Genomic DNA, 22,538 nt, shown 5'->3' on the forward strand with positions numbered 1-22,538 from the left:
CACCTGTTGATATCAACTGGTCCTCAGCAACCTGCTCTGGATTTTCCTGCTTGACCAGACAATCTCTAAAGGTGCATTCCAACTTCAGTGATTCTGTCATTCTGTAGAAAGCTGGAACCTCATTCAAATGAGGAAAGTACAAATGAATATAAACTACAACAAGTATATGTAAAAGCAGAATAATATGAAACATTAAAACCTGGCAGGAGGGAGTAAGAAGATGGAGCCAGACTTCTTGTCATCATTGCCTAATGACAGGACAAGGGGCAACAGGCACAATTTATAATACAAGCTTCCCCACTTTGTGATTCTGTTTTAAAAATATCCTAAAAGTACACGTATAGTGAAGAGCTCTGCTGTGGTTGTTACCACGCCAGAAGGAGCGTGCAGGATTTCAGATGCATAAACATTGTTAAAGCGTAGGAATCAAAGAACAGGAATAAAGATGCAATGTAAGGAAGTAGAAAAAAATATAATACACAATTGTATGAATATATCAGTTCAGATCTTAGTGGTCACAAGTGAAGTGAATAAAAGTGAATAAGTGAAATAAAATTAGAAAATATTCAAAAATATTCATAGAAACCATTCCTCACTGGCACTCATATTTTGTGTACTTTCTACACTTCTAGTCTTCTCATCTGAAAAAAAAAAAAAAAGATACAGTAGGCTAAAACTAGAATTGTAATGATAACCATAGGAGGAGTAATCAGGCAGATCAGGATTCCTCTTGCTATTAAAGAACCCCATAAAACTATCAGAGGATATGATGGAAATCTATAAAATAATGAGTGGCATGGACTAAGCTGATATATAGTTGCTCATTTTCTATTCTAATATGAGAAATCAAATGAAAGTAGCAGATGTAGAGTATAAAATTAAGACTATATATGTACTCCTAGTTAGCTGTACAACTCCTTGCTACTTGAGGCTTTAGATGATAAGTGCTATTATGGTTTCAAAATATATGGATGAGAAATTCATTCCTATGAATCAAAATATAATTATTATTGAAAAGAATTGTAGCTATTGTAGATTAAGACACTATGGGCTCAGAAAGTCCTGGGTCACAAAATGCTGAAGGATGCATTAACATTTTAGGGAAGTACCATTACATGGTCTTGCTGAGGACACTACTGTTCCTGGTGACAGATGGGCTTTGATTGGACCCAATAAAACTGGTTGCCCAAATTTGAATTCACATTTCTTTGTGCGTTTCTTCCAGTGATTGTGGCAGCTTTAATACAGATCACGTTTGGCTTACTTGGCAGTCACTGCCTTGATGCTGTATCTCTGCCCTTTGCCCTCCAGGTCCTCAGATTTTTCATGATTGCTTCATGATTGCAAAGAGCGTTGTGTCGTGCAAAGAGTGTGATACTGCTGACAGTGGTTACTAAATCCACCCAGTGCCATTCTGACAGCTAATCCTACCAGGTCATAAAACCAAAGGCTAGATGAGGTATGCTAAACCTTCAGAAGGGATTATGGATAAGACGATCCCAAAGTAGGGATAGAGTTATCTCTTCCCTTCCTTGCTTAATGTTATCCATGTTAAGTACTAGAAGCAACTGGAGAAAGTTACATAAATATGTTCTTTCTGAAATGCAAAATAACTTAATTCCTGATTCTTCTCCCTTCAAATGATCACTTAAAGTAAAATCTTGTTAGAAATGAGAAGTTCTTTCAGAACAACTGCTTTCTGAGAAGGACCTCCAATTGTCTTGCTTGTGGGAAATAACAGATTTTGCTAATGTAAAAAAGTACTCCACAAAGACACATGCTTACCTTATCTTAAACTTTGGCAAGTTTACTGTATTCACAGAAAACCTCTTTAGCTCTGCCACCAACACAGGAAATCCGAAACAAATCCAAAAATTGCTTTTGAAAAATGCATGAAGCAGTGTAGAAACAGCAAGCTTTGGATAATGCTCTACTACTTTATATTTCACTAATATTCAGAGAAAATACTTCATGTGAACTTGGTTTGTCAGATATTCTTTGATATTCTTTTTCTGTCTTCTGATCTTAATGGTAAATATATCATACATTGTGCTGCACTGGATACAAACACACTTGAACAAAGAACAATTCACAGCATAAACTGTTCAATGTTTATGAAGTACACATAAAATTGGACTGCAGGAAAACTAACACTCAAACTCTGTTGTGCTTTCTGTCTCCTTTGAAAGCCGCTGTCTTACCTTTTTCATTGTTTCTTTACAGTCGGTGGTAGATGTAGCTCAAATATCATACCTGTTTTCTTATTATTTAAAGTATAATGAAAGTATTGTCAGGAATCTAACAATCGTAAACAGGAATCTACTTTATATCATTATTTAAATATCTCTATAGTTACCTTAGAGACATTTAAAAAAGAATATTTAGGTCATCCAGTCTTTAAAGCTGTCCTTAGTTTAAAGATTCATGACATGATGCAGGAAGATAAAATGCCATTTTTCAGATAACTGCTTGCATTAAGTGGGATTAAATGATTAATCAATTGATCTGAACAAAATTGAATGGAACTAGGAGGTGGCAAGCCTTTCTCACCATTTTCCAGTAGAGAAGGAAGATGTGGTGTATCTTGAATATTACACCATACACTTATCTATATAACAGCATTTAAATGCAAACAACTAATTTTTATTATTCTTATTATGATTTTCATCAAGCAGGTTACTTTAGCACAAAATCTGGAATCTATTCATCATCATTATGCAAGATGCTCTTAACAATCTACAAAATACTTGTTGATTTTCTCTGAAAAATCCTGTTATATCACTATCATGTATAAACCTAAGGCATATATGTCTTGGCATCTTTAATGGCCAAAACACTATTTTTCTTCTTGTTCTTCTCCAAACAGCTGACTCTTGTCTGTTATGACTCCAACACCATGTGTAATCCAGGTTTTAAAACTGAGTTGACTATAAGCAGTGTATTTTAATTGTCCACAGCTAATGTACTTGCAGTCTTAAATCTCCCCTTTCTGTCCACAGAAAGTAAGCAGGCACTGAGAGTATGAACAAATGGGAGTGCCCAGCTCTTGCTGCTGTTGGAGATGAGGGGAGAGATAAATATTATGCAGTTGCTTCATAAAAATAAGCTGGATTCTTCAGAAAAGGAGTGGCTAACCACAGTAATCACATTTACATTGTGGTCTCCAGAGAAGTCCTCCTCAGAGTTCTGAGTCTTCTTTCACTCCTTGTTGCTATTTGCTGAATATGAAATCATAAGGATGTGTTACTGTGTTTAAGCATGTCATGCAGAAAAGGAACTTCCCTGAATCTGACATATGATGACAGTCACTCATACAAATTTTGCAAATTCCTGCATGAAGAAGAGAAAACGTTTGAGCATGTGTACACATGTTGTTTCTGCTAGGAGTCACTGATGAGCTTAGTAATCAGGCTTGTTTCATGGTGACTCGTAACTGCTGACTCACTATCAGGACCATATATACTTTGGGTCAGCCACACAATCTAGAAATGGGATAGAAGAAGATGTCTTTGCAACAGGAGACCTGTAGATTGCTGTCAGCATCTTTCCGAAGTGGCTGAGCTTCTCAGCTTTTGCTGGACATTGTGCTGAGTTGGCACAACTAAGAAAACCCTTAGAAGAACCTATGAATTAAGGGCTTTGGGATATAAAGATGTTCATCAGTGTACTTAAAAAGCCTAAATAGAACCTGTAAATTTCAAAGCATCTTTTAACTTGTGATAGCATCGGTAATTAAAGAGACAGCAGGAGAGCCGTGCAGTTAAGTAGCCACTTTCTGACCAGGAAATTCACGGCTCATGTAAAACCAGACAGTGCTGACAGGGAAAACACAAACCACTGGCTTCCTTTTCAAATCAGCCCTTGATCTTTCTGCCATCTTCTATGGTAAACACAATTATCTCCATGTTTAAGCCACAGAAGCTAAGGCAGACTGTTGAAGTGAACTGACCAAAGACTCCTAGGCACAAAATTCACAGAGTGAGGCCTTGTTTATTCCAGGTGGTCTCTCATATTACTGACTCATGTCTGACACACTCGTCTTTGTTGCTAAGGGTATAGCACAGCAGGAATGAGCTGGATGGAAGTCCTTCTAGCCCTTGCTTGCCCTCAGTGGCAGCCCAAGGGAACACAGCTGTGCAAAGGTACCAGGGTCCCTTGAGGACACACAAAATTGAATGGCCCATCATTACAGATCTCAGTACTAAGTAAGGGGCTGTAAGTAACTGCCCATCTTTTGAGAGAGGCAATCACAGTTAGTCAGTCTCAATGACCTGTTTTCATGGTCAATGAAATGGCTGAAAGCCAAAGGACTACCACCTCTCTTTTCCTTAAATTGAGGATTAATTGAGACAAGGTGATTTAGGGTCTCCACCGAGTTGCAATTTTATATCAGTAGGATCTGGATGCTCCAAGATTTGGGGAGCAGAACTGTGATAAAGACTGTCCCAGATCCGTAATATATTGGACAGAGAATTTCAATACTGAAATTACAGGAGATACCTTTGTCAAGATGTTTTCCTTTCTTTGTCACATCCCTCAAGTAATCAAAACCTCAGGAACACTGATCTCATACACTTGCTGCAGCTGAGATGGAGCTGACATTTTTCTGTTTCTCTGAGTCCTGGATCTAGTCAGGAACTAGGCAGCTTTTATGAAGGACTGTAAAAGCATGGAGAGAAGTACTCTGTACTCTGAAGTCCAAATTTAATCTTTCTTTCACTATACATCTCCGTATGTGGGAGGAACTGACTTGGAACCAGTTATTCTAGTTTTCCACCACTGGACCATTTCCCTTAGCTGTTTATGAGGAATAAGGCGTGGATGTATAATAATTAAAAACTATTATATGCAGAGAAGTTAATCTGTTTGGTACTATTCTGATAGAATATAAAAGAGATCACTGAAAAAAATCAAGAATAAAGGGAATAGGAAGTAAAAATGCAGTCAAAAACTTTCCATTGTTCTTCTAGGAAGAGTAATAATCAGGCAGGGCTAATGATGCTGTTGTGGCTTGGACCTCCAAAATCTGAGGCCAGGATCAAAAGGGATCATAAAAGACGAAAATTTCCACAATTATTAAAGAAAAGATTTGGTTCAGTTGTCATAAGCGAGGACTCCTGATGAGTCCTGAAAAGCATGCAGGAAAGCAGACAGACAGACATGAATTACAGCAGGCTAGATGTCTCTCCCAAATCAGAGACAGCTTCACTGGAAATATCCTACACAAGTTTCATGGCAAAATAAGCTAATATTTAGTTCTAATGGTTGTATGTTTCTTCGTGAATAATGCTTCACTTTGAAGAAACTATGTCTGAAATGCTTTAATCATCCACTACCACTGGCTTCTGGAGTACAGCTGGTACATGCACAACACGGCCTCGCTTTCTGGAGTTAAAATAGGTGTCACAGACTGCAAACAGGTCAACTGCTGCAGACAGATTTGATGTCAGATAACTACTCGGCTCTGTACAAGGACAACACAAAGAAACACTGGTTCTTAAGGGGCATGCTGAGGAAGGTCTAAAGCATCACATCCATATGCATGAACTATAAGACGTTCATGCAGGGCAAGTTTTGCCTGCTTTCATGTGTCTGTTTATCATTAAGGTGAAGGATCTGATTGCCATACTGAAAAATTCTTCCTTCTGTGTGACATACAGAATTAAAATCTGAATCATGACTAATACCCATATTGAATAGTTTGATTCTGTGACTACAATGAGAAACAACAAAAAACAAATAACAAAATACACATTGCAGAATACTTTGCTGTTTGGGTCCACCTTCCAAATACAAATTCCAATTCTGTTCCACCCTAAGATCCCACAGGTCCTTAACACAGCATGATAAACTACAAAGTATAAACACACTCTCTTCCTGGACCACTGCAAAGCATAATCCACACCAAGAAAACAAATCTCAAATTATTACAAATAAACAGGCACAGTCCTGGTATACAAACAGCTATTTGCCCAGGCTTGATTATAGAACATGCCTTGATAACTCATAATTATTGTCATTATATTCATCTTAGGAGCTTGTTTTCTCAGGCAAAAGAGGCAGGACAGCAGATCCTGAAGATGGGAAGTGTATGGTATATGGCACCGGAACTGTTTACTACATAAAAGAATGGTCGCTGTCTTGATCCAGTAACCCAGCTGAAGGCAACTGTGCTGCAAAAAGAACTCTTTGTCGCTAAAGAGCTGTGCCCTCTGAAGTCTTCATGCTGACAAAAACAGTAAAACAGTCTAATCCATCTAATGCAAAACGCTGATGTGGGCTGATGTCTTTCATAGAATCACAGAATCACCAAGGTTGGAAAAGATTCCAAGACCATCCAGTCCAACCGTTCACCTACCACCAGTATTTCCCCACTAAACCATGTCTCTTAGTACATGTAAACATTTCTTGACACCTTCAGGGTTAGTGACTCCACCACCTCCCTGGACATCCCATTCCAGTGCCTGACCACTCTTTCAAAAAAGAAATTTTTCCTAACATTCAATGTGATCCAACTTGAGGCCTCTCGTAGTAGTGCTTGTTACGTGGGAGAAAAGGCTGACCTCCACCTCACCACAGCCTCCTTCCAGGCAGTTGTAGACAGCTGTAACATCTCTCCTGATCCTCCTCCAGCCTGAACAATCCCAGTTCCCTCAGTCACTCCCCATAAGCCTTGTGCTACAGATCCCTCACAGCTTTATCCTTTTCTGGACACACTCCAGGGCCTCAATGTCTTGCTTGTACTGAGGGGCCCAAAACTGAACACAGTACTCAAGGTGTGATTACAAAAGAGTCTTGAGCTTTTTGCATATGCTAAAGCCAGTATTTGCAGATGAGAAGATGCTGTCTTGCTGGCCTAGGAGCTACAATAAGAACAATTTCAGACATCAGACATACATTTGATTAGTAATAAAAGAGATTCCCTCAATTACATGTGGTCAGAGGGAGGCATTGAGCTGTAAATAGCAGGGTAGCCAGACCAGTTATAAAGAGCCTTTCCCACTGCAATCAAGTTAGAAAAACGTTCAGGGTTTTTATGGAAGGGCTCTGCTGGGTATGTTTTTTTGCAAGTTATCTGCAGCCTTGCTATCTTTCTAAAAGCTCCCTCAGGAACCTCACAGCTTTCACTCTCTAAAAGTGTCGAGGAACACACATTGCAAGCACATCTAGGGATTGTCAGGGGCCGGTCCTTTCTGCTCTTTCATTGTTTTCACAACGAAGCACGTTCAGAAAAATTTACCTGGAAATAAAATGTTACTGTCAAAGCATACAGATGTCGAAGATGGGAAACAAAAGGCTGAGCATAACCACTGGCCAACCATTGCCATGGTGACACGCCCAGAGGCGCCCACCACCAACCCCCTGGTCTGCCAGCCTTAGGGACGAACAGGGCTGGTAATTAAATGCCCTACGTGTTGGTGACCGGCTGACCAGAGTTCTCAGCTCTAGCAGTGCGGATACAGGCAGCTGGCCGTCACCCTGCAGATCAAGCTTTCTCCTTCCCGTCTGCAATCCCAATAGGATTTCTTTTTTCATCGATTTCCGACAGCAGAAACCGAAGACCAACGCTCAGGGCTCTCTATCCCCAACGACTTGTCCAGCACCAGTAGCACAGCTCGTGCAACGCTCACAGGTGAGCGCCGAACCCCTCACCCATCCGCACACAAGCGCCCTCTCCTCGCCTCGCCCCAACCCCTCTGCGAGCGCCGGCTCGGCTCCCTCCGCTCTGCGCACGCGCCAACCGAAGGGCGGGGGCTGTTTTCCTCCTCTTCCCCGCTGCCGGCACGGCTTCGGCGCACGCGCGGAGCGGCCTGCGAGGGGTGAGCGCAAAGGGGCGGCTGTGCGCGCAGGCGCAGGCGGTGCGGCCGCAGCCCGAGTGGGGAACGTCTGTCGGTCGGGGCCGGGCGCGCCGACGGGATGGACGAGGACGTGCTGACCACGCTGAAGATTCTCATTATCGGCGAGAGCGGCGTCGGCAAGTCCAGGTGAGGGGCTCCGTGCCCGGCGGTCTCTCCGCTCCGCTCGGCCCGGGCCCCCGGCGCCGCGTTGGACACTCCGCCCCCACCTCCGCCTCGGCGCGGCCTGGGCGCGGCCTGCCCGGGGTTGGGGGGAGCTTCCTCGGCCTCTGCGGGCTGGCCCCGCTCGGTCTGCCGGCCTCCTTCTCTGGTGTTCCGTCCGGGGGGAGAGTGGCGGGGCCGCCTGAGCCGAGCGGAGGAGCGGCCGAGCCCTGCGGACCCTGACTCGGGGACTTGGGCCTCCCTGCGCTCTCTGAGCCTTTGTCGTCATCGTGCTGTGCTTACTCATCTTCCTCCTGCCTTGGGGTCGAGCCTCACGTGTGCTCGTGTAGTCGCACACACGTCCCGGTGCTGAGGGAGAGGAGGGGGGCACTAAAGTACATATCGAAGTCGGTCTGCCGCTGACTCCTGTTGTGCTTTCCCAAGTCCTTGGGGCTGGTGTTTCACAGCGCTGTCACATCTTTTGTTTAAGCTGCCTTCTTTTGTCTTTTTTTTCTCCTTATTTTTTTGATAGTGCCATAGACCTTAATAAAATAAGTGATTTATGAATGTAGGCCATCTGGGAACATACCACGTTTCTTATGTTGATTATTACTATTTTCTTTTTTTGTGTGCATGGCCCTAAAAAACCTGTAAGTTGCTAATGGGAGAAAATAACCAACACCCTATTAATTATAAATCTGTCAGCCCTCCTTCGAGTTAGCTGCTGAATCAGCAGCCCAGTGTGGTAGGCCTCTTGTGACAGACATGACTTGAGATTCTCTCAACTAAAAGAAATCTACCCTTTTGTGTGTGGGTATGTGACACACAGTGCGCACAAATGCATAAACAAACATTCAGAACTTTATTTCTTCAAAACAGAAGAAATAGCTGTTTCTTGATTAGAATGTATTTGATGCTGAACTTGGGTTAGTTTGACATAGCATGTGGTTGAAGTCCTGACTTCTCAAACAAATGCTGTACACCTGGACCCTGCAGCAGTGCTGTGCTTTGTAGAAGACATCTCTCTTTGAAATAATGGCAAAATGAGGGATTGGCTGAGTTTAGCTCTCCAGGCTTACAAACTGATGTTTTTGTTCCAGTAGCAGTATGAGGGTTCCATATTTTGCCTTCTTTAGAGAATTAGTTCTGGTTGTCACTAAAATAGCTGCTCTTAAATAGCGTCTCCCAAAAAGTAAACAAGGCTTTGTTTTGTTTCCCTAGCCTGGAAATGAACAGAAGCTGTCAGTCATAGCCAGCAGCTGTCTGCCACATGGCCGTATTTGCTCACCACAGATGAATAAGGTTACTGATTAAAAAAAAGAAATAGCATACTAAGAAACTTTGTCTTGCCAAAATATTTACATTTGGCACAAGTGCTGTGGCTTATGGGTACTTCTAGGAAGGACCCTACTACTATAATGTGGGAGTAAATTTTGCTTGCATCTGGTTTATTGGTAACAAACATCTGTGGATAGGGAGAAATGTTGTATATGTTAAAGCTGTTGTGTGCAGAAATGGTACAAAACTGTAAAATGATTTGGAGTTATTTCTGCTGTTCAGTGCCTGTGTCTTTTTCTAATGGGTGTAATCCTTATTCTGCTGCATGCCTAATTCCAGGAATTATTTCTTACATCAAAAGCTGACTTGGAATTTTCTTCCCAAGCTTACGGAAATACTCTGTGAGACAGTGTGAAACTGAGAGAATCTTGCAGTCATACTGAGGCCTGGGAAAAGAGGAATAGAAGCAGATCACCTGGCTGTTAGGCAACCAATCTGACAGCTTGAGTGGCACTCCTTCAGGAACTCTGTAATGGTTGTATAGAAAAAGGCTGACATAGCGTGACTACTGTATTATTTTGTTTCCTTGTTTGTTTTATGTTGCAGGGTAAGGATGGGAAAATGAGATGTATTTTTCTTTAGCTATGTAATCTTGCTATTACTTTCAGATGTGTAATTTATAGGCTTTTGGCAAGCCTATGTAATAAGTGAATATGCTGCAATAACTAATTCTTTGTTTTTTTTTCCATCAGCCTTCTGCTGCGATTCACAGATGACACATTTGACCCAGAACTCGCAGCAACAATCGGTAAGTATGTGCTGATGCTACCTGAAAAAAATTTACACCGACTGCAGAATGAAATAGCAGTTTGTTTAGACTTGCCAAACCAGTAGAGAAGTTCAGTCATGTCTGTTATTCTGTGAGGAAAGAATGATGTGCATACAGTTTAGCATGTAGTAGTAATTAGTGTATTGTCTGTACTGGGCAGTAGTCATCCCCTTTGTGGTAAAATGTATCCTTGGCTGGGAAAACAGATGGTAAATGTCATCCTTGGTGAAGCTGTAAGTCATGTGTGGGTAGTGGGAAGCTCTAGTACAACAATCTGCCAATTTTTTCTAGCACTTCAGGCTAAAATGGAGTTGTAACAAACACCGTTATGTCTCCCTCTGATTTATTTGCAAAGTAGCTGTGAAGATGTTTGGATAGTCCAGAACTATCTGGACTGAGTAATACGATATTTGGGTAGCTTGAGTGTTAAAAATACTTCGGACTCTCTATTAGAGAATGTCAGCTTTTGCAACTTGAATAGTACTGGAGTGTGCTAGGCACTGTGTAGCTTCTGTATTTTCTGTACAGGGAAGAAATCACAATGTGTCTTATGTTTTTTCTAGTTACTAATCAGTTCCTTGGCAGCTAATAGTATTGAAAAATATTGAAGAGAGCCATGAAACTGGAGTTGGGGAACAAAGGAGTGAGATCATGACTGTGTTGATGTGATGCCTACCAACAGGGAAATTAATTGTGTTTGTGGAAAATGGTGCAGGAATGCAAGATATCCTATGTAGAGAGTTGCATCATGTTCTTAGAAGTTTGATTGTGCTTCCTTTGGTGGCCATCTGTGCCACATTAATAACTGAAGTAATGTAAAATGAAAGTAACTTCTCTGTAGAATGCATTTCAATTCTAAGATGTTTTGTACTTCCTCTACAAAGTTCTGGTTGAGGACTCTGATTAGGAGCAGCCAAACTTAGGGGAAAAAATGAATCTCGGTCAGCTTTGTTTGTTTAAGAAGTCTTCAATAATGTTAGTAAAATACAGGAGCACTTTTCATGTGGAGCTTTGAGAAATGTAATGATAGTGAATTCAAGGCAAGATAAGGCTTAATAAATAGCGTTACTTCTCTGTATGGCTTCTGCTGGGTGTGGCTGCTGTGTGGGAATCACTGCTGTAAGCGTATTAATGTTGGGGAATGATCATATGCAAAGGCAGTAAACAGGCACGTGTTGCTGCTGAGCACTGCTGAGGCTTTCCTATAGGTGTTGTATAACTTCCTGAGAAGGTGTCAGGGGTGGTATTTTTCCAGCAGATCATAGAGGTGCAGTACTGTGTGCTGGCCCAATTAAAACCAGCATGCTGACCTCTTCAGAAATGCAGGGGTTGGGGTTTTATTCTGAAGATTTTAAAACTTCGCGAAAGACTGAAATTCACTTCTGGATGGAGATGTTTTCAGAGTGTCCCTAACTCAACTTCAAATATCTGCCTAGCTGGGCAATGACAACATTTCAGAGTTGGTATTGAATTTGTAAGTGATAGCTTTCATGTGCCATCAAGCCTGAATACAGTGCTTCATCACCAAAAGAACAATTTTAATTTGTCCCAGAAAGGACAAAACAGTCATTTAAGCTGCTTCTGTTTTCTTTGACAAGTGTATGCCATGAGGAAATAATTGCTGGGCTGTGCATTGAGGATGCACGTTAGTTTGCTTGTTTTAAATAAAAACAATAAAAGTTCAGGTAGCATTGTGCCACTGTTTTCATTTTCAATTGTGTGATGCACAAATCAGTATCTTATTAGTTTGGAGCTAAATATATTGAAATCATGCATTGTGGTTTGTGACATTTGATTGCTGGGTAATAAGAAGCACACGTTTCCATGAGTAAATGAAACTGCATTACAAGAGAAGTTAGTCATGGCATACATTACTGCAAGCTCACTGTCAGACCATGTAAAACGTCAATCTCTGTCAAGAGCCCTTCTAGTTGAATGGCTGTGGTGAGCTCTTTCCAGAGGTCTTTCATTCTCTGGACTGAATGAGAGCAGCTCCCCCAGCCTGTCTTTGCAGGGCAAATCCTCTAGCTCTGAGCATCCTCATGGCCCCCTTCTGTACCCCTTCCATGTCCCTGTTGTGCTGGGTGCCCCAGGCCTGGGCACAGTGATGCCCACAGAGCCTCATAAAGGCAGAGCAAAGTGGGGAAAAATCTAGAATAGATGCTGAAAGATCCTGATGTGATTCCTTTTCTTCGGGATTTGCCGCACTGTATGACAGTAGTTAAGGTTTTGCAGCATCTTGTGTGGAGCACTTGTGGGATAGCAAATTACTGTGGATTTTTTTCCCCCATTTAAATGAAAAGGGAACAGAATCTGGGTTGTACTTGGCGTGTTTTTTTTTTTTTTTTTTGTCTTTAAAGCAGCTAAGCTGCAGCATCTCCACTTTCTGACGATTGTGTTACTGAGAGGCAGCCTTTCAGCTCTTAGGACAGGCTTTGTTTGTAGAGATGAAGTATTTGGGGGTGAATTCTTAGAGAATTCTTTACTGCTACAGGACACATCCTGGATGCGAAATACCAGGGTTTGCAAGATGGTGAGATGACAAAACGTTTTGTGAATCTTTACTTTTTTTTGAGTTGATCAAACGCAGTTTCACTTCGAGTTTGGGGTTGGAAGTACTTTCTACTGGGACTGCAGAGCACCACGCGTTTCCAAAATGTGTGGATCGATTACAGATAGTGTTATCTTTCAATGTCATCTGCTTACTGACTGCTGAATTGAGTGAGATGTCTTTGGCTTTCACTTAGAATAAAAAATGAAGAGAGAATACTGGGTTAAGGTTGGCTGCAGCAAGGCTGGTCTCTTTCCTGTTGAGACACGAGGAAAAGTGATCTTTGTGTCTTGCACAAATCTGCAGCTGCTGGGCGCAATATAAACTTCAAGCCGTTTGTTTGCAGGGTTTTTATTATTTAGGATTTACTAATAATCCTGCAATATTCGCAGGAGTATAAACTGATTCAGGTAAGTATTTTGGCTTCAGTAGCTTCTGCAGGATTAACCATGTCCTGTTCTTCTTACCAGGTCATTGTCCTCTTTGTGTTCTTTTGAGGCAGACTTGTTGCAGGGCTTCATCTCATGGATCAGATTGTGCCCCACCATTTTCTGTAGTCCTCACTGCTTTTGCCTGTCTCCTTGCTCTCTGTATGAGAGATTCTAGATGATCGTGAAATGCAGTCCTTATTTCATAAGTGAAATTACATACATCTCTTAGCTTTGTAGCCTTCCTTGCACTTGGAGTCCTGCAGCTCCCAGATGCCTGGCTTCTCAGTTACCTTTAACACAGATAACGTGCTCCAGCTGACTTTGCACTTGGTACAAATGCAGCATGCCATGGTGGACTAAGAGCAGCGGCAGCATGAAAAGGACAGAACTGTTTCTTGCAGACTGTAAGTCTGTAGTCTGTTGGTGTGCAGTGCTGGACACCCAGGCAGTATGGGTCTCCACACAGGAGTACAGGGTGGGACCGTGCTCCCTGGGTTTTGGCTGCCTCCTAGAGTATGGTGGAAAGCATTGTCAGCTTTCTGTTGTCAGGGTGACAAATGTCAACTCATCTTGCAAGCTTAGAACTGATACTTGTCACAGGAACGTGTCTGCATTTCACTGATTCACTTACAGAATAGAAATGTGCTGTTTGTTCTCTTTAACAAACAATTTTCTAGAGGCCTGAAGTTTTCTACTTGCTTTCTTATATTGTTTTTAAAAAAATATGTCTTAAAACATTTGATGTGTCTTAATCACTTGAAAAGATATATTTTAATGTGCTTTTTTTCTCTTAGCAATCAGTCTATAACACATGCAGTTTATTCACTATTTTAGTGTCTTAATTTATACAAATTGTGTGTGCAAATTTTAAACATTACCTCTTGATTTTAAGCTTATCAGCAAGGCTAACTTAAAGGTGCATGTGCACTTTCCATTAAGTGAAAATTGCAGAATAGACACGACATTTGGTCTGTTAACTTAATGGGAGCACAATAACCTGGCTTTGAAACACAGTTGATGCTCTAAAGGGGAAAAAAGTCCTTCTTGAAACTGCTGTGACATGCTTTGGGTTTATGTGAAGTATCCGATAGACTTGTAACACCTACAGTTATGGATTTTAATATCAGATTGATGGGTGTATCTGTACTATTAGCAGTCAGACATTCTAGCTGAGCAATGGTGATTTTCACAGTTCAGGGAAAGAAATACAGCATTGCTGTGGAGGAGGAGATTCTATTAGTGTAAAAGTTACTGCTGAATGCTGGAAAATTGTTGGGACAGGATGTTCTTTAGGACCAAGTTGTGGCAACCTGCTAGCATAGCAGCCTGCTGTGAACTAAGTTCTATGAACTGGTGTTTAAAAGATGAAAAGCTAGTGGTGGCACTTCTTTTCTGTGAACATAACTGTAGAATAATGTGCCATACTTGTGCATGGCATAAAGCTTTATATTACTGCTTAGTTGGGGATTAAGAGTCTTTGCCACTGGAAAATTATATTATACTTCATTTCAGAGCTGCTGGCTGATGGGGAGCAAAATGAAACATAACTGTACCCGACCTCTCCCTCACTTGTATTGCCGTAGTCTTTAACTTTGTCCTCCTGTTGTTGTGTGTAGCTTTTCTTGAGGAAGTGACAGGCTCTTAGCTCCCATGTATTAAAAACAAAGTAATAATAAAATCTTGATGTAGAGGTTGATTATTCATATTGACATTAGAGGTGTTACCATGATGTCTGTCTGTGTCTCCATCGTTGTGTGCAGTGCTTGAGTCCCTAATGCTGCTGGAATCCTCACAAGAGGCATACTCCATGTTCAGATAACCTGGAGCTTATTTGATGTGCTCTCGTTAGAGCAATTAGTGTCATCTGACGTTGTTTGTCACAGGATAGAGGTCATGTGTTAGATCAGTCCCTGTCTGTGCTAGTCTACCTCTGGCTGATCATGCTGATGGGACTTGGTCAGAATGTTAGAGATGAGCTTATTTGCTCTGTTTCCCTGCCTTGCTACTGCTTCCTCCTTTATTTTGAAAGGATGTTGTTCAAGGTCAGTGATATGCTCAAGAACATGTCTTTGAGTAATGCATTGAAAGTTAATCCATTTGAATTAAAACTTGAATGCTTGTCATAGAAAGTGCACTTTAATGTTGGCATTTTTTTCCCTTATTTCTGTAAAATATTTGAGTCAATGACCTAAAATGTCATTGGGCTTTTACAGAAACCCTTCAATAAAACCTTAAGAGTGTTAAGAACAAAGTGTGGAAGTAACCAATAGAACTTACTGCTGCTTGTTTTATGAGTTTGATTTTTTTTTTTTTTTTTTTCTTGTTTTCAATTTCCAGAACACATGAAGTATATATTTGAAGGAGTAACATTTTTTTTTTCCTTCTCCAGGTGTGGACTTCAAGGTGAAAACTATTTCAGTTGATGGAAACAAAGCTAAACTAGCAATATGGGTAAGTCTTGTCTTGTTCTTAATATATTGCTTTGTTTTGGGAATGGTGATGGCTTGTGTAGGGTGTAACTTGTATTGAATCATTTTATGTTTAACAGGATGGTAATTTGGAGGCGTGGGGGTTTTAGTACCTGAAGTCACTTACATTTTTGATATGTGAAGTCTGCAGCATGTTACTGCTCAGATAGATTAAATTATGTTCTGAACTTCGATAAGGAATGAGCACTCTTAATAGCTGTGGGGGTTTTCTTGTTCTCTTTGCTAAACTGTTGGCACTTCAAATTTGAGGATGTAAAGTTGAATTTACTTTAAAACATACATGCTTCTTCCAGCTCTGTCATGGGATGTTTTTTAATTGCATTTATCCTGGGTCTTTGGACTGAGATGTTAGAAGTGAGGAACATACCTCTACTACAGATTTTGATGCTTGCGATAAAATCTTAGTGTTACAGCTGTGTTTCTGGCTGGCTGCTGCCTGCTAGCTGTAGAACAAATGCTACAGCAGAAATAGTCTAATCGTTCTCTAATCCAGTTATTCACTGCACTTGACAGTTTAAATGTGTTTCCTGGGACAGACTATGCAGAATCTCAAAGTTAATGTGAGTGAAACAACAGAAGCAGATGTAAATTCAGTTATTCAGATTGTTGCGTATACTAAATTACTCTGAGTCTTATATTGTGTATTCTGTAGCATACCTGAGAGCTAAAATAGATTCTGCTCAAATTCTGAGTAACAGAACTTTTTGGATGGCTTTTTAGGATACTGCAGGTCAGGAGCGGTTCAGAACACTAACACCCAGTTACTACAGAGGTGCACAGGGTGTTATTCTTGGTAAGTACAGCTTTGCGTGCAATTTTGAATAAGTTGATGGTTTTCTCATGCATTGGAGTACTGACTCACCTAACCTTTCTATGCTATCCAATTGATTTTGAAAGCTTTTTTGTACCTTTGTGTGGAACAGTACCTATACTAAAAGATCTTGCGTTTTGTCTGGCTACTGTGTAGTCTGTCTCACAGGTCTGAGAAACAGGGATTGTGCATGAGTTTAAAAGCTGCTGCTTCTTAAAGGGATATCTTAGAGCTCTTTAAAGCTTCCTCTGATTGGAGACATTCTTGAGTAAGCAGTTATTGTCTCCAGTCCAACTGCTTAATTTGAAGTAACCTGTCAACGAGATTTCCTGGTGGGTTTTGTTTTGTAGGTACTGTTTTTCAAGTTCCATTATGTTCCCCATGTAGGAAAACACTGTCAAAACATGTCTTAAGTTCCTTAAGTGTTGCCTCTGAATTTACTACTTAGTATTAAATGCCTTGAAAGTAAGCAAACACTATTTGGGAGTTAGGAAGTTCTGTTGAGATTAGCCCTCTGTCTTCGTAAAATAATCCTCTACTATTTTTTGTTCAACAACTTTCTAGAAATCAGACTGTTCTTGCAAGTGAAACTGTTGCTTTGAGTGAAATGAACTGTTAATACTTATTTACATATAGGGTGGGAGAATGAAGAAAAAAGATTTTTCAGAGCTTGAAATGGTCATTATAGGTACCACTGGCTCCTGAAATTTAGATCTAGGATACATTACTTGTACCTCATATAAAATGCTACATAAAAAGGAATGCTAATAAAATGCTATATAAAAAGGGCATTAGTTGTCAGTTTACTTTCTTAGCTAAAAATGAGGAGTGACTGAAGAAATTGTGGCTGTTTGGTCTGGTGGAAGCTGAAGGGAGACCTTGTTAGTCATTTATAAATTGCACCATGGAGGATGTTTGTCTCAGGTGTCTTAGAGATAGAATGCAAGGAAACATTCTCAAATAATGCCAGGGGAGGTGGTTAGATTGGGTATTAAGAAGGATTTCTTCACAGAGAGGGTGATAAAGCATTGGAGTGGGCTGCCCAGGGTAGTTGTGGAGTTCCCAGCACTGGAAGTACTTGAAATGTGTGGACATGGCATTGCAGCGTGTAGCTTAGTGGTGAGACTGAGGAGATCATATTGATGGTTGGACATAATGATCTCAAAGCTCATTTTCCAGCCTAGATGATTCTGCAATTCTGTCGGCACCATAGCAGTGCAGTGTAAGTAACACTTTACAAGTGAGATGCTCAGTGCAGAAGGTCATGACATCCTCTAGGTGTATCTTCTGTAGTGATGTATGTAAGTATCCTATATCTGTGGTTTGCAGACATGGAATTCTTTGAAGATAACGGTCTCTATCTTATAAACCAGAATGTCTAAACATAACTGAATCTTAGAGTTGTTCTGCATTTGTATCCTCAATGGTTGGAGCTGGTGAATGAAGTCTAAATTGGATTCCTTGGGGTTTCTTTGATTTTTCTAATTCAAAAAACATAACTTTTGCTCTTGTTCTAATGTAGGGTGTCTTTCTTGGAAAAAATATTGTGAAATAACACTTATATCTTTCAGTTTATGATGTTACAAGAAGAGATACTTTTGTCAAGCTGGATAACTGGTTAAATGAACTGGAAACGTACTGCACAAGGAATGACATAGTGAAAATGCTTGTTGGAAACAAGATTGATAAGGTAAATGTGGTTCAACTGCACTGAATGTTCTGCTAGTGTATTTTGCTAATAATACATATTAATGCTGTCTTGTAGGAAAACCGTGAAGTTGACAGAAACGAAGGTCTCAAATTTGCGAGAAAACATTCCATGTTGTTCATAGGTATGTTACAGATACTTGCAGAGATTTTACTTCAGTTTTTGTTAGATGATGAAAGTAGCACTTCTGTAGGACTGAATTTTTATACAAATAAGTCGTGTTTCTCAGCTGCAGTAGGTGCAAAGGTAAGTTACACCCATCTTCTATAAATCTGTCTCTAACTGTGTCTAGTGGTCTAGCTTAACTGTCAATGAGTATACTTGAGAGCTCTGTAAGAATTAAGGGTGGAATACAAGATTGACTGTACTTTGACAAAAACTGTTATTGCTTTGAGGTTCTGCCTGGTTTCTTATAATTGTTAGTTGTTTTTTTTTCCCCCCCCTTAGTCCAGACCTACTTGCTGAGTTACAAACAGAAGCAAGGTGAATCAGGGAAAACTGGTACTGACAGCCAACTTTCAGTATAGCAAAAGAGCTGGTACTTGACAAACCTACAGTAAAAATGGAATGTAAAAAGAAGTGGGAGTGTAGTTAACTTGTAAATGGTGGGTAGGATGGAATAGTGACTGTCCTGACCGGAGGAAAGATGTTGGTCTCATTTTGCTGTGGGTGAGATGGGTTTAAAATTGAATTTAGAATGTGTAGTGAATTGATTCTTTATGCCCAAGTTTGTTAATCCTTTCATATAAGAATCAGCAAGAAGTACTTTATAGGATGGTTCAAGTAGCAAAGCAGTTCACTGATGTGCTCTGTGTTCCTCTGTGACGTAGATATGTTCCTCATCTGCAACTAATAACATGTTTTTGTTTAGCACTTTGCAGTGTTTTTGGCGTTAGAGTCAGATGTGAAAATTTAAGAAGCTCAAAACTGAGGTGCAAGCTGTTAAGTGCATGGAATATAAAAGGAAACGTAAAACTTAGTATACATGTGTTTGTGTGACTGTACAGAAGAACAGGGCAAGCCTTAGTGGAACTGAATAGTTGCAGATGGTTTCTGTTTGCTCTCATAATACACCCAGTGAGCAGTGTTTTGTGGTTTTGATGAAAGAAGTATTCCTGAATGAGATTACCAAGAATTCTGCTCAGTGCAGAAGAAATGAGACCCCTGATCAGTTTTTAACAGAATAGTTTTATCATGGAGGTTGATCCACAAACCTACATCATGGAGTCCTTTGCTTCTAATGATAGTAGTGCTGCAGTTCAGGCAGCAGAAAATTTTCCAGTCTTTCTTTTACTGAACTGCTTTCCACAGCAAAAATAAATGTAAACTGTAAGTCTCCATATATTCTAGTGACATTCAATCTAAAAGTTCTCTTAATAAAGCAGCAACTAGTGGGAACAAACGTCTGTGTAACTGCTAATTATGCTGCTACATGTTGTAGAACACGCTGTAAATCTAGGTGTTAGGTTAAGATTTTTCTGAAAGAAGCAGCACTGAACAAATTATTGGCAGCTATGCTAACATTGGACTTCTTGTGTCACTTTTCCAGAGGCAAGTGCAAAAACGTGCGATGGTGTACAGTGTGCCTTTGAAGAACTTGTTGAAAAAATCATTCAGACTCCTGGACTGTGGGAGAGTGAGAGCCAAAACAAAGGTGTAAAATTATCAAACAAGGAAGAAGGACATGGAGGAGGCGCTTGTGGTGGATATTGTTCTATGTTATAAACTTTGGGAGGCTTATTCTTTGCATATTTAAACAGATAGTGACATCTTTCTGTAAATAAATCCATTAAATGCTATTTTTAGGGACCTTGCAGTTTGCACATACTTGTTTTGTATCATGGCAGTGAACACTTGTAGGAAAAATGTTCTGCAGCTTTCCCAGTTTGAGAATGTTATGGTAAGCATGCTCAATTTGCCATCTTCAGGTTTTTATAAAGTAGCATAAATAATGTGCAGGAACAAATGCACTAAAAGTTTTATGATTATATACATCCATCATGTAAGTATTCTAAACAAATCCATCTAACACATGTACATTACTACATTGTCTGCTTTCTGTCTCATTTTTAAGTACTCTGAAATTACAGAACTGCGTAGTGTACACAGACCTTGAAAACAGTGTAAGCTATAAATGTAACATTTCATCTCTTCTAGTAGATGCTTTTTTGGTATTAAAAACACCACGATTATACAGTTCTTAAGTAAATGCTGAACTTTTATTTCAGCTGAGCTGTCAAAAATACAAATTGGCACAGGCCATAATTGATATCAGCACCTTCTGGAAGAGATGCCATGAAAGCTTCCTTTGCAAAGCTGAGGGATGCCCTTTTTTCTTTTTAATCATCACTTCAGTTGATGGCTTAACTGGAGTTTTAATCCTGTGATATTTATATACTAAATTTGTGGTACTCTTGCACTCTAGGTTTTTATGATGCAGTCTACTCTAGGCCTGCTATAGAAAGTCTTCATTTTTGGCAAGGAGTCTAAATGACATCTTTGTTCTTTCATTGTGGATCAGTTTGCCACTCTTCAGTACAGATGCCTCATTTTCTTAAATGTTTATAACTATCTCAAACTGTAGCTCACTATGGCTGTGAAGATCTGTATTATGTCTGCTTTGTGTGGCTACCTGTTTGGAAATATAACTTCCTATCACAGACACTAAATGGGAAGCTCTGGGGCTACTGTATGGAAAATACTATTACAATGAGTATTCACTTGAATTAACTGTATCAAAGCCAATGGTTTGTTTCAGAAGACTTGTATAGACTAATAAATTTTTTTTTTCCACAGTATTCAACTTTTCTAACCTCTTTCTATTGTAGAGTTGTATATTTTCTAGCACATGCAATTTAAACAAGGTCATTTCTTACAGAGAAATTATTTCTGATCTGTGAAGGACAAGACAAGGATGCTGTGTTAATTTTTATTTTTTTAATAATCACTATAGTGCAATCAGTAACTGAACTTTGGGCAACTTCTTGTAAATACAGCGAATGACTGCCTTTTCTTACTGCAAGGTTTTGTGTACATGTCAGCGTACATGATCTGTATTTTGCAGCAGATCTTGGCTGCTTCTGTTAAAATACACTTTTCTTCACATGGAAACTGCTTTCTATTCTGTTGTACACTTGCTTGAAGACGATATCAAAATTTGGAGACTTAACCACACTAGTTGTTTTTACCAAATATTGTATCTATAGTATTGTTGATGTAGTAGAATAATTTAAATATGTAAATGTAATTGTTATTAAATACACATACATATTATATTGAAGTGTTAGATTTGTATTACTGTTTCATGATGCAGAATGTGGGCTGAGCACATCTTACTGTTAGTGTTGAGGTCACTGGTTCTTGTTTAGTGTAGGTTAGTAGCAGTGGAGACCTGTAGAAGCATTAAAGCTCTGAATAACTTATTTTGGTATGATTTCACTAATGTTGGGCAGATGTTGTAATGCAGACGGAGGCCAGTAGTACTTCCACACCCATTTTTCCATCTGTTTTGAGTGCATCTTTATATCGCGAAAGGACTTAATTTTTAGTTTGTGTCAAAAAGATCCTTTTATCACAGGACCAGGATTCATCTTGTATTCTGATTCTGCCTAATCTGACAGCTTCTCTTCCCAAAGGGAGAGGAACTGTGGGGGACTCTGAATAGTGGCATTGTTCTGCAGAAGAATGAAGTCATTTGCTTCTTTCCCTGGAAAACTGGAGAGGAGGTGAGGGGAGAGAGTAGTATTTTGGAACAGCCTGCTTAGTAAGGCTCAAACAGAGCTGTCTTTTTTGTTTGTTTGTTTTGAAGAGTTCTCTATTTGATATGCAAGTAGATTTCTTCTTCCTCTTCTAAGCATGTTTAGATATGTCCTTAAGGAATGGCTTTTTCTGAGTCTCACTTTTTCCCTCACTGCTCTTTCAAGGAGCTGTGCACTGGAGGAGAGGTTTCCTGTGCTTCCAGTATGTTAGAGCAAACTTAGCATCATGTGTTCTTCCTCTATTTCTTTTGTTTCAAACTTTTTTTTTTTTTTAATTTTGTGGTTGCCGTCTTTCAAATTTTTCCATACTTTCACTGTTTTCTCTTTGCAGGTGAGTGTTGTACCAACACTTTGCCCAGTCCACTGTCACTGGCTGTAATGCAAGCATGTCTAAAACTACTGTGGGAAGTATCATGATTTGTCTTATTGATTTAAGAATTGATTGCTTTTAGAAGCATGTGGAACCTTAATGGGTAGCTGAGGGATAAAGGGGATGATAATTGATTTTATTTTTTATGGGGTAATGACAGCTCTTTCTTCTCCAGAAGAGTGGTCAGGTGCTGGAAGGGGCTGCCCAGGTGGTGGAGCCGCTGTCCCTGGAGGTGTTGAAGAAACATTTAGATGTTGTACTGAGGGACATGATTTAGTGGGAACTATTGGTGATAGCTGGGTGGTTGGACTGGATG

General features: G+C 40.0%; 1 protein-coding gene across 1 annotated transcript; it reads left to right on the forward strand.

The window, feature by feature from the left end:
* Positions 1–7,851: 7,851 nt before the first annotated feature.
* On the forward strand, positions 7,852–21,367 carry RAB18 (RAB18, member RAS oncogene family). Its single transcript, XM_042817414.1, has 7 exons — positions 7,852–7,985; positions 10,028–10,083; positions 15,476–15,537; positions 16,296–16,368; positions 17,958–18,076; positions 18,152–18,218; positions 19,644–21,367. Exons 1-7 carry the CDS (start codon positions 7,918–7,920, stop codon positions 19,817–19,819), a joined length of 621 nt encoding a protein of 206 aa, XP_042673348.1. The 5' UTR covers positions 7,852–7,917; the 3' UTR covers positions 19,820–21,367.
* The last annotated feature ends 1,171 nt before the right edge of the window (positions 21,368–22,538 follow it).

Source organism: Centrocercus urophasianus, unplaced genomic scaffold (genome assembly GCF_019232065.1).
Source record: "Centrocercus urophasianus isolate 14NV4802_14NV808 unplaced genomic scaffold, USGS_Curo_1.0 seq_16, whole genome shotgun sequence".
Taxonomy (NCBI): Eukaryota; Metazoa; Chordata; class Aves; order Galliformes; family Phasianidae; genus Centrocercus; species Centrocercus urophasianus.